The sequence below is a fragment of the Barbus barbus genome, assembly GCF_936440315.1.
Source record: "Barbus barbus genome assembly, chromosome: 12".
Taxonomy (NCBI): Eukaryota; Metazoa; Chordata; class Actinopteri; order Cypriniformes; family Cyprinidae; genus Barbus; species Barbus barbus.
Genome location: NC_136740.1, coordinates 8,136,960 through 8,154,350, shown reverse-complemented (window position 1 = coordinate 8,154,350; position 17,391 = coordinate 8,136,960). Strand labels below are relative to the sequence as shown.

Here is a 17,391-nt window from a genome sequence, read left to right as displayed (position 1 = left end):
GAGCATCATCCCGCTGTCTCTTCTTTTTTCTTTTTTCCGCCCCCGACTCTTGGTGCCTTTTCGAGGCCATGTCTGAGGTCGGTGTCGGCCAAATTTGAAATTGATTGAAGCATAATTGAACAGACCACTGGGAGGTGGGGAAGGGGGGGCACCAGAGGGAGACTGGCACAGAGATTCACCTTTTTCTCGACTAATTTGGTCTAGGCCTATATTACTTTTGTATTGCGTTTGTATATTAACATGCTAGAAATATTTTATTTGTTATTTATACTAGTAGCCTATATTGTGATGATATTTTCACGACCCAGATTTTTTGGTGCCCCCCCCAAGCACTTGGTGCCCTACGCGCAGTGCGTGATGTGCGTGTGCGGAGCGCCGGCCCTGTGTACTACAATACTGAGATGCAGATAATTGCCACTATTTGCAATAAGTAGTATAAATAGCAGAAAATATTGCTATTTTATCATAGTGTAAATAGAATCTATAGCTATTTGCACTTAGTGTAAATAGCGGTAAATAGCCACTGCCAAAAAAAAAACCCCACGAAGGTACAATCACAACGTTCTTGTTTGTCAAAATTAATATAAGCTATTCTGTGTCCTAAGACTAGTTAAATTAGAACAAGTTCAATAAAACATGTTTATTGTATTTCTACGTGCAGAGTAGAATAGCCAAACCAAAAGGAAACAAAGAAAACACAATGTAACATTCATAAAAGCGTACAGAATGGAATGCACACATGTGACTGGGGCTAGTGCCATCTAGTGGTCGCTGATGTTCTTAGGCTCAGCTGCGTGTGGATTGCGAGCTGTGTGTGTGTGGATTGGGCAAGGCTAAACGGGCGGAACGAAAGTCTCAAAATTCAAATGAATCAAATAGAATCGACTCAGAAGAGAGGTGAATGAATGCAAGTGCGTCGCCTGATCCACAAATGCACATTTTAATCTCTACATGAACAAATTATGATAGTTTAATACAAACTAACATTTGTATTCAAAAATAAGTCTCTATTTGAACAAAATGCTGCATATTAATGTAATTCTTAACTGAACTGCAGACACTGATTGAAAAGCATTTGTTTCAGTGTAGTGACGCACATTTGAGAATTTTTCAAATCGTGTACACATTAATGAATTGCACTGGGCTTTGTTCATTGGTAGCTGTGTTTGTGTGCGTCGTGAAATACTGCAAACTGCGAAAATGAAGTCTCAAAATCCAAATGAACCGAACAAGATTAACATGAACAAGATGTCAATAAATGCACGCGTGTCACCTGATCCACATGCACAGATTCCTTTTTGCATGAGCAATTTATGATGTATTAATACAGATCAGAACATTTTTATATGTGAACATGTCTTTATTTGTTCAAATCGCTGCACAATCATTTAATCCTGAATTCCACAGACTCAAATTGAAAGACATTTGTTTGTGGTTAGTAAGATACATGCATAAAATTGATGCAGTACATGGATAATTGTGCGTGCATCTATTTATCATTTTGAGTCTAATATCATCCCATAGTTTTGGACTTTCTGCACCCAATGGCTTTGAGTATAAATGAAATACACACTTGCTTGATAACAGTGCAGGGCAACAAATTTATGTTTTAGTTGGGCTTCTTGCACAATTCTATGACCTCAAAACACCTCTGTGTTGTAAATACAGTAATGATACAGTAAGCCTTAACAATTCCAAAGCAATCTTAAGTTGAATTATAACATCATAAAATAAAATAAAATGTCTAGATTCACTACTGAACTCAGGTGAAAATTAAAATACACTCGGTAAGGTAAACAGTTGTTAATGAATCTATAGCTGAAGAGTTAATTTGCAAAAACTGATAAACGTCACTTTTTAAAAAAATGCCGCGCATTATTCTCCACATATAGCGTGATCTAAACCCTAAACACATTTTGTCAAAAAAGCCTATATTGTCCACTTTCAAGGCATTGCGAGTTCATGTTTTACTGCAGAAGCCGACAAGCGCCATTGTTGTTTTTGAACAGAAGCCGATAAGTCAATTTTAGCGAATCAGCCGCTGTATTCAGGACAGGTGACAAGGCTACTTTCACTTTGAAAAGACGTGCTAGCTGAGAGGAGTTTCTTCAAAGCTGACTAAAAGTGATCGAGGATGGATAATTTCAACGAACTTGATCAACCTGTGATATCTTCTTCAGGGCGTAAAAGGAAAATAAAAGCTGAAACGTTTTCATGGAACCTTGAAAAAGCAGCGCGTTACAATGGTGAGGGAAAAGCTCCATGTATTGCGTGTAATCACATCCATAATTCTATGATCACAACAACAACAATGTTTGTCAGGCGTCTACATTGTGGTCTGAGGAGATTACAATGATTAAACGAGTGTTTGTTTTTTTTACTCTAAAACATGAAATGTGGAGTTATCTGCTTTTGCTATAAAACAAACCTTAAATATATATATATATATATATATATATATATATATATATATATATATATATATAAACATACTTTCAATGAACTTTAATTTTGTAAATTGCCTGTATTTGTTTAGTTATTATTACTTAATCAAAACAACCCAACTGGAGTTTGATTGATATTACTTGGAATGCGCAATAAAAAAAAACGTGATTTCTGAAGAAAAAAAAAACTCTTCAGCCTGCTAAAACAACTTTTTTTTCTACTGACAAGTTTAATTCTGATATACTAAAGATGCAGGCATCAACACAAGATTACCTGCACAGAGACAGAAAAATGCCTACTTTCATCATTGCCATCATTGCCTACTTTAGCCCCACCCACTTATCTATTATATGGACAGACAGAAGAACTACTACAAAAGGATATCTGGACTAAAAATATTTTTTTTCCAAAGGATTCGAATGTTAGGAAAGTGCTTGTTTATTTTCAACCATGTGGATATCTCAGCAAAGCATTGCTTGTTTGTTCCATTCATTTCAATCAATTGCAAAACAATGCAGGCTTTGCAAATAAAATTTCATAGAAAGATATGGACCTGACAATGCCACAATATGTAATTCTGTTAATTCTACAGACATTTAGACATTCTTTGTCGCAAAATAGTTTATTGCTCTTTAGTCTATCAGTGACTTGAGAATTTTGCCAAAACTCACATTAAAACTAATAACACTATCTATAGGCTACTGCTTTTAGTGTTTGCACTGTATATGATGAAAGCATTTGTGAAAATCCAGAAATAGAGATGCAAGATGCATGACTGATTAATTTTATGCAAAGGGAGTAGTTCTATATATATAGTGTTGTAATCAATATTTTCAAGATTAGTTTATTTTAGCAGCTGTAATAGTACAAATGTAATAAAAGATCTCAAAAAGGTTCCACATGTAATACTTCTTTCTAATGCGAAGATGTTAGCCAAACATTGCAGTGGTCATTTACACTAGCCCTGAAAAAAGACTTGAAAGAGACTCACGTGACGCACATTTAAATAGAGTGATCAAATAAAATTAGCATCAAATCCCATCAAAATGTGTTTGTTTTTTATTATTATTATTATTATTTCTAACGTATTTCTTTATTTTTTATGTAAATATTCTGGCATAAGTGCACCTCAGGAAACATTATAAAGTAAAATTAAAAATGTGGTCATGCAGTCATGACTCCTTTAATGCAGTCGACATTACAGAAACATCCTTACACTCTATTCATTGAGTTGACTTCATTGACTTCACAACCCTGGCTTTGATGACCAAAGTTTTAGATAGTTATCTATAAAGCACATAGTACAAAATACAGCCAAAATAATTGATTTGGTTCAGTAAGTTGTCAGCCCATGACCTCTACAGTAACTGCTTTGCCAGGTGTCCATCAATCCTTTTCAGTTATGATCAAATGAGTAAGACCAGCAATGCAACTCCATTGACTTTTTGACTTTTATATAGATTAGTGATGGTTGCATTGTTCACTTATTTTCCATAATCTGAAATAATGCTTGAAGGATTGTACAGTTATTTTACAATTATAATTTTCCTTTAGTGATTTTTCGTTATGAAATGCAGTGTACAATTATTGTTTTACCTTTAGTTAGTTATCTTTTTTTTTTACTAGCTTGCTGCATTCTAGGATCATCTTCTTGAACAATGTATGCCATGCTATCTTGCTATTTAACTAAAACAAGGTATCTTAGGCGGCAACATAATTAACCTTTTGTAACAACCTTTGTATGTAGATCAAGTGTGTGATGCCATACAATGCTCTCTTATAGAAAGCTCATGTTTTGGAACAGAGCTATTGACTAGTGCACCAAACTGTAACTCAACATTCTGAAAATGAACCCACAATACACATGAGACTCCAAACAGGGACATCTAAATGGATTCAATCTCTGATCAGGTGCCTCTTATGGTTTCAGTGTTTAAAGAGCCCAGGATGCCTGCGAAAAGCCTTGTCACCCCATAGCACTATAATTACAGCCACAAAGTAAGACAGCAAGACACAGCCTGATTATCAGCAACATTTTGTGCAATCATTTTCTCACTTAAGAGCAACACTAAACCTCTGCTGTCACCTCTCTATCCACACTCTTCTAAAAAGTGCTACAAAATGCGTTGTTAAAAGTCATGGTGCTGATTTTGATGGCATCTCATCTGGCTGTTTCACAGCCATAACATTTGCTTCTCTTTTCTATAATCCCCACTGTTGCTGCCAAATTCAACGTTGAAGAATTCATTGCCGAAACACACAAAACCACTAATAGCATGGGAAAACTACCGAAAACTCTTTCATAATTGATGCTGTCTAGCTTTAGGAACACATTAGAAATGGAATCCCTGATAAAAATTGCAGGGAAATTCTATCAAGGTGGTTGTAGGGTCTCTATTACAACATCAAGATGTTATGGCAGAACTGTTCTGTCTATTTTGTCATAGAGAACACAGAGCAAGCCTACAACTGGCAAAACCCACACACACAATCTTCTGCTAAATTCCACAAAGCATGTAGGGGGAACGTTAGTCCTGCAGCCACTTATCGGATGTGTGAGGCTGAGTGAAAACAGGTCATGGGGGGAGCAAATTGTCAGGGATTCAGAGTACGATCATAAAAAAAATGCCCTGAGAGTGCAATCGTGCTCCAAGGCTTTTTTCACAATCAATGTGATGTGTGCAACCATGGGAGTCACAGAGAGCATTGCGGCAACCCAAGGCAGGCTCAACAGCCACTGTGATGTGAGATTTAGGTCAGGCAGTCAAGACAAGAAAGAAAGTAGCTCACGCATTGAGAGTGTGTATCTACACAGGGGTTGATGTCATACTGTGAAATGTCGCTTACTTATTCAATCCCTGATCTCCCTGATGCATTAGAGCTGATTTAATCAGGTGAAATATATACCACTCACATTTCCCTGTATATTGCAAATATTTTTAACATGACTGTCTTTAAATTTAAGGGGAAAAGTAAACAAATTTCAGACATGTATCCTGTCAATGTGACTTCTGCTTTTTATGCAAATGATTATGAAAGTACCTCAACTGGGAAACCTGTGTAAACTGTCTCAGCATGTGGGCCAGCAATATATGTACAAAACTCTAATTCAGACACCGTGACAACACTACAACTTCTGTTTCTCTTTAAGCTTCATCTACAAATGGCACATACAGTATAGAATCTTGTATATTTTCAAACTATTGAATCAGTGGTGCTAACAGAAGTTAGTGGAAGTAACAGCACAAAACCCAAACATCTGATTACCAGAATGTTCATTTTGAAATTAGAGTCTGTAAAATAAATAAATACAAACATACACCTACATAGTTTATATGTATATGCTTAATATTTAAATTTACAGATTTTTCTTTCTTTTTTGTTCTTTTTTTTTTGCATAATATACAAATTCCACAGCTAATGGGCAATACACAATCTTATTTAACAATACGTTTGAATTCACAAGGATTTTCATTTTGCTCCAGCTGAGCTAAATTGAATAGGAGTCAAAAATGAAAATAAATGTTGGCAGGTTAATAGTTTCTACTTAATCTGTTATGCTTAATTACCCATGATGATGTCTGATGTTTTTCCAAATGTGTTCCCTTTCCTTCCATACATCGATTATTCCCTGCTGCTTCTTTATCATTTTAACATGGATCACAGAAAGGATGCTTTGAAAAGAGTGATTACATACTGCATACGGTAAACAAAGACATATGGTTGCTGCAATCAGTGCAAACGGTGCCAACTGGCAGAAACTTCCTCTAAAGTGTGAGGTTTTTGGACACAGAAAAATAGTTTTCTGATACACATAGTGCAAGAAAATCCAGGTGTGGGCTTTTAGAGGGTTTGTTAACTGCTTTAGAAACCCTTAAAGAAATAAGCACTAAGAAATAAGTTCCATTTACATTTTCCTGTGTCACTTGTTCAGTACAGTAGCAACAGAGCTTTCTCCCTCAACCAACCCAAACACTTTCCCATCCCTTTCTGCTTTTGCCCCAGTTACCTTCCCCCCAGTTTCCAAACACTCACCAGCCCAGAGGCGAAGAAAACAGCCAACAGAGCCAGGCAGGCACCCATCACAATGAGGAGCAGAAAAACAATAAGTGGGTGCTGCTGGCTCATACGATGGTACGAATCATACAGCCAGTCTGGGGACCTCTGTTTCCGGCCACGCACACCTCCTCCTCCTGTTACAGTTCCTCCTGTCCAGGAGCCCCTCTCCAGCAAGTAGCTCCTCTTACGCATGGCCTCCCTCCACATGGAGCTGGCGTTGTGCTCCTCTCTGTTGGGTGGAGGCTGGGGTTTGTGTGGGTCGCGCTCCTCTTCACACAGGTCCTTCAAATGGAGCACTGATGCTCGGGCTGTGGTGCGCGACCGGTAGACCGGCAGGATGGCTTCCACTGTGGTGCGCAGCATCGCTCAGGCAACAGTCTGAACTGCAGACTGTCAGAGTGAGAGTGAAAGGAAGCAGTGTGTGTGTGCGAGTATGTATGTGTGAGGGAGAAAAAAGAGAGAGAGAAAAGGGGGCGAGGGAGGGTCTGGATTGAGGCAAGGAGCGAGGGAGAAAGCTAATGTGAGAAAGACAGAGAGAAAGGCCAGACAGAAAAGGATGGAGGGGTGGAAAGTGTTTCCTGTTAAGATGATCCATCAGGTTTTGTTGGTACATCAAAAAATTATCATCATATACTGATCCTTAAGATGTTTCAGCCCTGCATTATTTTCTTTCCTTTGTGAAACACACAATGAGTTCTAAGGTAAAAGCTTTCTGTACAAGGAAATGGTTTGTTGTTTATACCACCAAGCTCAAAAAAGCACCATAATAGTATCATAAACATAATCTGTCCTTCCCTTGTGCAGAAACTTTCAAATTTCATTTAAATAGAGTTCTTTCATGGTCACATAGCATCAATAGGTGTCAAGGCAAGTTTATTTATATAGCACATTTCATACACAATGGTAAATCAAAGTGCTTTACATAAAAGGAAGTAAAATAATCATTAAAAAAGTAATCAAAACAATAAAACCAGAAATCTAAAAACATTTAAAAATTAATGATTTAAAAATTTAGAACAGTGTGTGGGGTGGGGGGGGGGGGGGTTAATTGAACAAAACCACAGTGAGATTTATAATATCTGCATTCTCTCTCTAATTAAATTCCTTAAGTGCAGGATTCATTTTGAGATGATGGAAATGGGCAGTACTTATTTTATTTGTAGGCAGGAAATATGTACATGTTTAAAACACAGACAGTATACGCATTATAAAGCATGCAGCCATGCACACAGTAGATGCCCATCAAATAAGACAAAGAGCAAGTCGTTCATTAGGACAATGACACAGCAAAGTGTGACCATGTACAGTCTTGTAGGAGCTGGAATAAAAATAAATAAATAAATACACGGAATATGAAAATTTAGGAGTGTAATTTTGTGCCTATTTGTTTTGATACCATGAGGCACCACTCATTCATTGGCTGCAGATTTCTGAAGGCAATGTAGATTTGCAAGTGAGAGGAGGTAGGAGGCTACAGAGCCAGTGGATGGTCTGCACACAAGCATCTGTGACCAGTGAAGCAAGACTAAGAGAGATGTAATAAGCACTCTTGAGTTAGTTAAAGAACTTACCAACACCATTCTGGATCATTTGCAGAGATTTTCTTTCTGCATACATTAAGGCAGGGGCATATTGTAACCTAGTCTAGAGATAACAAAAGCTGTTCAAATAGTAAAGGTCTGATTTTCTCGACAGTGGTTGGAAAATCCTTGTGCCTGGATGATAGGTCCTACGGAGCCCCTTCAGGGACATGATGGTGGGAAAAATTCGATGTGAGTGGAAAAAATTCGGGGTGGAAGGAAAGTTTAAATTTTAAATGTTCCCTCGCAAAACTTTTGCATTCTCTCACAAAGATATTTGTGTTCCCTCGCAAAACTTTTGTGTTGAGTTCGGACAAACTCTTCCGGTTCACTTTACAGCTTGCAATGGTTACAGCTCCGTATTTTCACGATGGAGCGGTTCATAGAGTCTTATTTTAAACTTGGACTCACGTATAAAGAAATACAGTCAAGGCTTAGTTCAAGCCATGGTTTTGGGACATTCTAAAATGCTTAATGTGGCTTAATGTTTTAAATCAGTGACATTGGAGGACCAAATTCAATAATAAATACTGATAAAAATTCTTAGGCTAATATTAATAACCTTATTAATAATATTACTATTAATAAAGCAGAATAGCCCAGAATATGAATGCAACGCCCTGCACGTTAAGATTTTTCTCCCCTATAGAAAACGCTTAAGGTAGGCTATATGAACGAATACGGTGATTTAAAAATATCAAATGTTTACAGTTTATATTACGCACAGAAAAGCAGATAAGCCCAGAACAGAACAGCCTGCAGTAGTTCAGAAAATTCTTAACGCGGCCTAATAAAGATGATAAAAAAAAGATACAAAATGCTTTATTATATATATATTAAAAACACTGTGTACATGCAAGCCCAAAATCTGAGCTGAATTGCACAATAAGCATTTTCTCCCCCATAGAAAAGCACACTGAACTTGGCTGTGATGGCCATGTATTGGACCACACATAACATCTACAGACTATCTTTGCCCTGATCAATAAAAGCAAGTACATTAGTGCATTGGTTAATTCCAGGATTTTTGTGGTTCATGTCTGTGTGAATTTGTAATTTTTGTTACTTCCCTTTTCCTTCTTAAATGGTGCTGGCCACCTCCTTTAAATTCAGTGTATGTCTTGTCTAGAGAGTTAGTTGTTGATACTTCTTGTCCTGGTAAAGTTGTAGTGATGCAAAGTCCGAATCATTTCCGCGAACCGATTCTTTTCGGGCAGATCGGCTCATTGAACCGGTTCAAAAAGCCGATTAAGCGGTTCCTGATGTCATCAAGCAATAACGTCTCTACGCATTTCTTTTCTAACAACTCAATGCCATGTTGTATCAATGAAAATTTTAAATTTAAATTTAAGTCATTTGTGTCAAAACATATACTGTAGAAACATTAAAAAAATAAAGTTATTTGTGTGAAAGCATATTGCTAAATATTGTCATATAATTCACTTAAGTTAATGGTGTTTGTGGCCACAGTTTCATTCGCAGATCCTTTATTTCAGATACGACTGACCAATATTGACTATCCTACAACTTTGATAAGATTCCTAAAACTTTCACACCTACAGCACACATTACAGACATTGATGCACAAACGCTGATATGTTCTACAATACGTATGACAATACGTCACGACTTTAAACTTTAACATGTTTATAGTATAAAGAATGAATAAACCAGTCTTTAAAAATCCTTGATTTCGCTTAAGCAACTTTAAATAGCAACTAGTAGTTTGTCCTCTGTGAGTTTGAGAGGCTAGAGCAATGTCACATGACTCTTTCTACTCCAACTGTGTCCATGTGAATGGGATTGTATTTTGTTAAACATTTTGATTTTCACCATATTTTTGTTATCAAGAGGATGTCTGAAGTCACCTTTTTCCTTGCATAAGCAAGAGTCATTAAAGACCACCACAATTTCACTCTGACCCCTGTTTGTGGCTATGGACTTATTTTTTTGTTGATGTTATTTTGCTAATGCAAAATAGCAAAAGATCCATTACAGTGGCTTAATATAAAAAAAAAGCAGTGATAAAAAGCCCAAGTTTTATATTTTCTTAAAAACATACACTATGTACAGAAAAGCAACGTGCTAAGAGTTTTTTATTATGTTTTGTCAGTGGGAGAAAACACTGCGCGTTCCATTCTGGGCTGTGCGTAATATAAACTGTAAACAGATTCGGTATTTTTAAATGACCATCATTCATTAACCTACCTTTAGCGTTTTCTATGGGGGAGAAACACTTAACGTGCAGGGCATTGCGTTCATATTCTGGGCTATTTTGCTTTATTAATAGTAGGCTAATATTATTGACAAGGTTATTAATATTAGCCTAAAAATTTTAGCAGCATTTATTATTATCGAATTTGGTCCTCCAATGTCAGTTTTAAAACATTAAACCACATTAAGCGTTTTAGAATGCCCCAAAACCGTGCCTTGAACTAAGCACTGACGTATTTGAGTCCAAGTTCAAAATAAAACTCTATGAACTGCTCCATTGTGAGCATACTGAGCTGTACGAACCACTGCAAGCTGTAAAGTAAAGAGGATGAGTTTGTCCGAATTCAACTTGTTTTGTGAGAGAACGCAAAACATTTGAAAAATATTCTTTCCTCCCACCCCGATTTTTTTCCACCATCATGTCACTTAAGGGGCTCCATAAGGTCCCAACAATGTTGGAAAAAATCATTTATATATAATATGTGTATATATAGAGAGAGAGATTAATGCAGATTTCTGCATTAGTAGTACCATTAATGTTTATATAAATATATATATGGATGTATTTTGCATGTATTTTATTTTGTTTATTTATGGATGTATATTATATGTATTTGTGTTTTTATTCTGCTATGTACAATGCTTTGGCAATATGTATCTATGTCATGCCAATAAAGCAATATGAATTGAATTGAATTGAATTGAATTGAGGGGGGGGGGGGGTCAAAATTTTACATACACTTTCCAGTATCTGCAAAATGTTAATTAAAAATAAGAGGGATCATACAAAATGAATGTTATTTTTTATTTAGTACTGACCTAAATAAGATATTTAACATAAAAGACGTACAGTTGTGGTCAGAATTATTGGAACCCTTGGTAAATATGATCAAAGAAGACTGTGAAAATTAACCTGCTTTGTTAATCCTTTTGATCTTTTATTTAAAAAATTCACAAAAAGCTAACCTTTCATTGGATAATAATAATTTAAAATGGGGGGAAATATCATTATGAAATAAATGTTTTTCTCAAACACACGTTGGACACAATTATTGGCACCCCTAGAAATTCTTAAGAGTAAAATATCTCTGAAGTATACTCCCATTCATATTCACAATTTTGAGCACTCTAGGGTGATTATGAACATGAAATTATCCAGCCATGGCTTCCTATTTCACAGAAATATAAATAGGAGGGAAAACAAAGCCCAAATTCCCTTAATCATCCATCACAATGAGAAAAAACAAAGAATATATTTCTGATGTGCAGCAAAAGATAATTGAGCTTCACAAATTAGTGAAGTGGCTTTAAGAAAAGAGCTAGAGCAGTGAAAATCCCCATTTCCACCATCAGGGCAATAATTAAGAATTTCCAATCAACAGAAAATGTAATGAAACTGCCTGGAAGAGGACGTGTGTCTATATCGTCCTAATGCACGGTGAGAAGGAGAGTTTGAGTGGCTAAAGACTCTTCAAGGATCACAGCTGGAGAATTGCAGAAAATAGTTGAGTCTCGGGGTCAGAAAACCATAAAAAAAAATTGTCAAACAGCCCCTACATCACCACATGTTGTTTGGGAGGATTTCAAGAAAAATTCTCCTAGCTCATCCAAAAACAAACTCCAGCATATTCAGTTATCAGACAGGACTGGCACTTCAAATGGGACTGGCTTCTATGGTCAGATGAAACTAAAAAATGAGCTTTTTAGCAGCAAACACTCAAGATGGGTTTGGTGAACACAGGGATAAAAAGTACCCCATGTGTACAATGAAATATACTGCTGTATTTGTGATGTTGTGGGCCTATATTTCTGCTGGAGGTCCTGGACATCTTGTTTAGACACATGGCATCATGGATTCTATCAAATACCAACAGATAAAAAAAATCAATAAGTGACTGATTCTATTAGAAATCTTATAATGGGCCATGTTTGGATCTTCCAACCGTACAATAATCCAAACACAAACCTCAAAAACAACTCTGCTGGCCATTCCAGTCCTCTGACCTGAACCCTGTAGAAAATGAGTGAGGTGAACTGAAGAGAAGAAGCACCGTCATGGAGCTGTGAATCTAAAGGATCTGGAGTGATTCTGGATGAAGGAATGGTCTCTGATCTCTTGTCAGGTGTTCTCTAACCTCATCAGGCATTATAGGAGAAGATTTAGAGCTGTTAAACTGACAAATGGAGGTTTCAAAAAGTATTGAATAAAAAGGTGCCAATAATTGTGTCCAACGTGTGTTTGAGAAAAACATTTATTTCATAATGATATTTCCCCCCATTTTAAATTCTTATTATCCAATGAAAGGTTAGCTTTTTGTGATTTTTTTAATTAAAAGATCAAAAGGATTAGCAAAGCAGGTTAATTTTCACAGTCTTCTTTGATCATATTTACCAAGGGTTCCAATAATTCTGACCACAACTGTACATATAGTCCACAAGAGAATAATAATTGAATTTTTAAAAATGACCCCGTTAAAAAGTTTACATCAGCTAGATTCTTAATACTGTGTTGTTACCTGGATGATCCACAGCTGTTTTTTGTGGTTGTTGTTGTTGGTTTTTTTTGTGGGTTTTTTTGGTAGCCAGAATAACACTTACCACAGCTATGAGCTCTTTTACGTTACAGGCTTAGATTAAGCTCTCTTGTCTTATCCATGCAGTGCCTCTCCTTCTCCTTCATCTGTACTACCTCCACCCGCATCTCCTTAGACAGCTTCTAGATTCAGCTTTCTTCCAAATGTCAGGATAGCTTTCTGTCCGCGCCCGGCTTCTTTGTTTAGCCGTTAAGGTGGCTGTCAGATACTGGTGAGCTTTGCAACAAGTACAAGAGAAAGAATACCATACAGAATTTGCTGTCAGTAACCATTTTTTCTTCTTCCAAGACAACCTGCCATTTATAAATACAATCTTTAAAAAAAAGGCTCAGTCTGAGACCTTCCAAATGCTGGGGACAGAAAAATCATTGCAAATTATCAGCTTTCATGTCCACTGTTGAAGCACTGAAGCCCATAATCAGTTTAAGAGCTGGTAAATATAAAGTCTTCTCTATTCATGAGCTGAAAATATGCTTTTTGTAGAAAAATTTAATTTGGAGAAAAATTACAGTCAACATAGATATTTCCTAAATCGTTCTAATGCTGTCTAGTTCCGTAGACTTTTTGAACTAGTCTGTATAATACACATAACATAAATGGCTTAAAGCATGAAGTTGCATTTTAATTCCCACTTTAAGAGAGCGGACCTGGGATACTTTATTGACTGACTCACAAAAATATTTAAAAAATGCAGCAATATCTTCTCACCTGAAGGTTATATAGCACAAGCAGAGGATTTCAAAGAGAAGCCAGTTATAATGGTCTCTTTGGATGGATGTTTCTGAATTCTTTTTTAATGTATCCACATTTTTCTACACCCAGTGATTATTTGCATGAATTATGGGAGTAACTTCTATTAAACTCTTAACCAGGAGCGAAAGGATTGCTCCATAAACACAATCATAAGCATTTTTTTTTTAACTCTGGGCTATGAGGTGACATCATTTTACTCACCCTTCAACCATCTAACATTAAAAGAAAATTTAAATGCAAAAGTAAAAGTATTAACATTTTACTTTCAACAAACTAAGAACAACCCCCAAACTAATGCGTCAATGATGTGAGGATTTTTGGGGAGAAAAGCGAGAGATTCTTGCATTTCAGTGAAAAATTCATGGAATATATTCTAAATTAAAATGAGAGAGCGGACCAAAAAATGCACAGTAGCTATATGCTATCTTTATTAATTTTGTTTCATTGGAAACCAAAAGGAAAAAGACAAGAATGCAGAAGACTGAAAAGAGCTCTGGTCATTGATATTAATAATTAATAAAAATAATAATTTCTTTCATATATATATAGCGCTTTTCTAAGCACTTTAAGCGCTTTACATTGTAAAGGGGATCTCCTCATCCACCACCAGTGTGCAGCCTCCACCTGGATGATGCGACAGCAGCCATATTGCACCAGAATGCCCACCACACACAAGCTTATTGGTGGAGAGGAGACAGAGTGATGAAGCCAATCAGTAGATATGGGGATTGTTAGGAGGCCATGATGGTCAGAGGCCAATGGGCAAATTTGGCCAGGATGCCGAGGTCACACCTCTACTCTTTTTGAAATACATCCTGGGATATTTAATGACCACAGAGAGTCAGGACCTCAGTTTAACGTCTCATCCAAAGGACGGTGCTTTTTTTGGCAGTATGGTGTCCTCGTCACTATACTGGGGCGCTAGGACCCACACAGACCACAGGGTGACCCTTCTGGCCTCACTAGCACCTCTTCCAGCAGCAACCTAGTTTTCCCAGGAGGCTCAACCCTGATTAGCTTCAGTGGGTGACCAGTCTTGGGATACAGGGTAATATGGCTGCTGACATGGTGACATGGTATAATTCTTGTATACCATGTCACAATAAAATACCAAGCGTTACATTATTCTCCTGATGTCTGAAAATAGAACATGAAGGAAATTTACTCATTCAAATTAGCTCATTCTGTCAAACTGACAGATAAGAATTATTTGTAGCACAGCTTCATAATTTGATATTGTTTCATTCTTTTTGAATGGAACTTCTTCATCTGGAAGTGCCTCCTATAAGTTAAAACACAATAGGCTCATTAGGAAAAAGATGGATATTCATACTGGAAGACTTTAATGCAGTTCTCTGATATTGATTACAAAATTATTAAACTGTAAATTTGGTCAGATATTGTTTTGTGCACCCAAGTAATTTGTGTAACCAGGTAGCATGGTAAGAACTGTTTGAATGTTAATGCTGGAATGTCATGGTTTAGAAATGACACAGTTAACCTCTGTGATTGTGGCATAGCTTCAACAAGCCTCATTCATTTGTATGACCTCAGCTTAATGACAAAAAAGGGTTTGGACAGTTCACAGACATCAACTCACAAACACAGAACATATTGGGTTCACTGACCCAAAATACAACATGGAGAGTCTGTAAACAGCTTTGCTAAAAAGTATCGCTTTTTATTTTATTTATTTTTTTCCTTTATATGTTAACTATTGAAATGTTGTTGTATGCATTTGTCAGTTTTATTTAATTTGATATTTTCTTAAATGGGTGTGTATAGAGTATTTACAGTGTGTTAACTTTTAGTTTTAGTTACTTTTTCTTATTTGTAAGTCGCTTTGGATAAAAGTGTCTGCTAAATGACTAAAAGTGAAAGTAAGTAAAAGTAAAATCATAGATATCTTATTGAGGAATATAAAATTGCTGAATACAGAATGACCCATTCCATGCTCCTAGTATTCAGATACGAGGTATTTAGTACTCAAATAAATCAAATCATTAAGCACGCTGCCTTAATTTTGCAGTAATGATTGTTAAAATGCTTTTGCATTGTCAGTGAAGTCTGACTAAATATGTTGGCCTATGCTCCAACAGGAAGCTGTCCAGACACTGAATACTTTGTGAAACATACCACCCATTTATAGGAAAATTTCAAGCTTTGCCAAAAATACCACTGCCACTAAATACCATTAAAGGATCATTACACTCCACTATCATGTCTAATCATCACTTCTACATAGGTGCCTCCAAGGAGGGGCCAGGGAGGGCCGTGGCCACCCCAATGTTGCCATTTCCACTCCCTAGTTTTCACTTCTTGATTTTAAATTTATTATAAAATGACTACCATAACAAATGTTTAGTACTATACTGAAGTATTATAGCAAGTAAAATTAAATAATGATGCATTAAATACTTTTAAAGGTGCCATAGAATGCACTGATACAATATTTTAAATTGTTCTCTGATATCTACATAGAAGGTATGTGGCTTAGGTAAGGGCAAAAATTCTCCACAAATGGTTTTACATGTCCATTTACAACCCTAGGATTTCTCCCTAGAACGAAATGGTTTGTTATTACCTTATTTGGAAGGGTCATGAATAATAATGTTGAGTTCTGCTCTAACTGGCTGTTTCACAGTGCGGCTCAATGTTGACCTCTGCTCTGATTGGCTGTTTCACAGTGCAGCTCATTTCAGTAGCTCACACAACAGGAAGGAAACACAGGGAAAATATATATTTCAATACTTTCTCGTGAAGTTATATCGTTTGGTAATTAAACTGTAAATAAAATGCGGGCATCAGTGAGCCGCTATAAATATGCTGGGCATTGAAACTGCTTTCGAATGCACACGATCGCTTTTTAGTTCGAAATTCGCGATTGCTCGTACTCTGTTTATACTATGGAGCGGCAGTACTTACCACACATTTTACAAGATCAGATGCTTGTCAGTGGTGCTCAGGATCTGTAAATCACTCGCCCTCATCCTCAGTCATCTCTCCTTACTCTGTGTGGTAAGTGATATCTTATGTACTGTAATGTAACAGGCTACCACTAGCAAGGAGCTAACCATGTCCCTTTAGTGGCTCGCGTTATTTTATTAGAAATTAATTTTAAAACTATTTTTCTGACACTGGTTTTCAAGCATAGACCTGCCCTGAGTGAGCTGTCAACAGTCTGCCATGGTTTCGATTCCAGAGCAGGTGTAGGCAAGAATGTCTCCTAAGCGATTGAGGTGCTCTGTTGTTGGATGTAATAATGAACATAGCAGTTGTCATTTACACCTGACATCTAAACCGATTACTTTTGTTTTTTAAGGGAATGTGCCCCCTGATCTACCCTATGTTCGCGTGAATCGTTCATGATCCAGCTTCACCTACAAAAGAAGTGAGTAGTGAAGAAGATTTTTTTTATTATGAATCTTTGCAAATCGCCTTTCCTAATAATGTGCTAGTTAGCAAGTTCCACGATGAATGCGGCTAACGTTTACAGCCTCAAAGAACTGCTCGTCACCCTAAGGAAGAGAGGGGCGGAGTGAGCAGAACTCATTAGCATTTAAAGGGACATGCACCGAAACGCATCGCTGTGAACACAGCTGTTTTTGACAAGGTAAAAAGGATGTTGTTTTTTTCACACTACTATTGAGAATGACCATTTTAAGATGGAGATACACACAAGAGCTTCAGCATCGATCGTCAGTTAGGATACTTATGGGAAGTTATGGTCTAATGATCAGACACCA

The 17,391-nt window shown here is 36.7% G+C and overlaps 1 protein-coding gene across 1 annotated transcript in view; it reads right to left on the bottom strand.

The window, feature by feature from the left end:
• The window catches only part of LOC306877914 (adenylate cyclase type 2-like), a 34,856-nt gene extending 27,946 nt beyond the window's left edge, over nt 1-6,910 (bottom strand). The window contains exon 1 of the mRNA XM_079429953.1: nt 6,481-6,910. Within this exon, the coding sequence (XP_079286079.1) occupies nt 6,481-6,867 (387 nt within the window). The 5' untranslated portion in view covers nt 6,868-6,910. The remainder of the gene's footprint in view (nt 1-6,480) is intronic.
• Nucleotides 6,911-17,391: the final 10,481 nt, after the last annotated feature.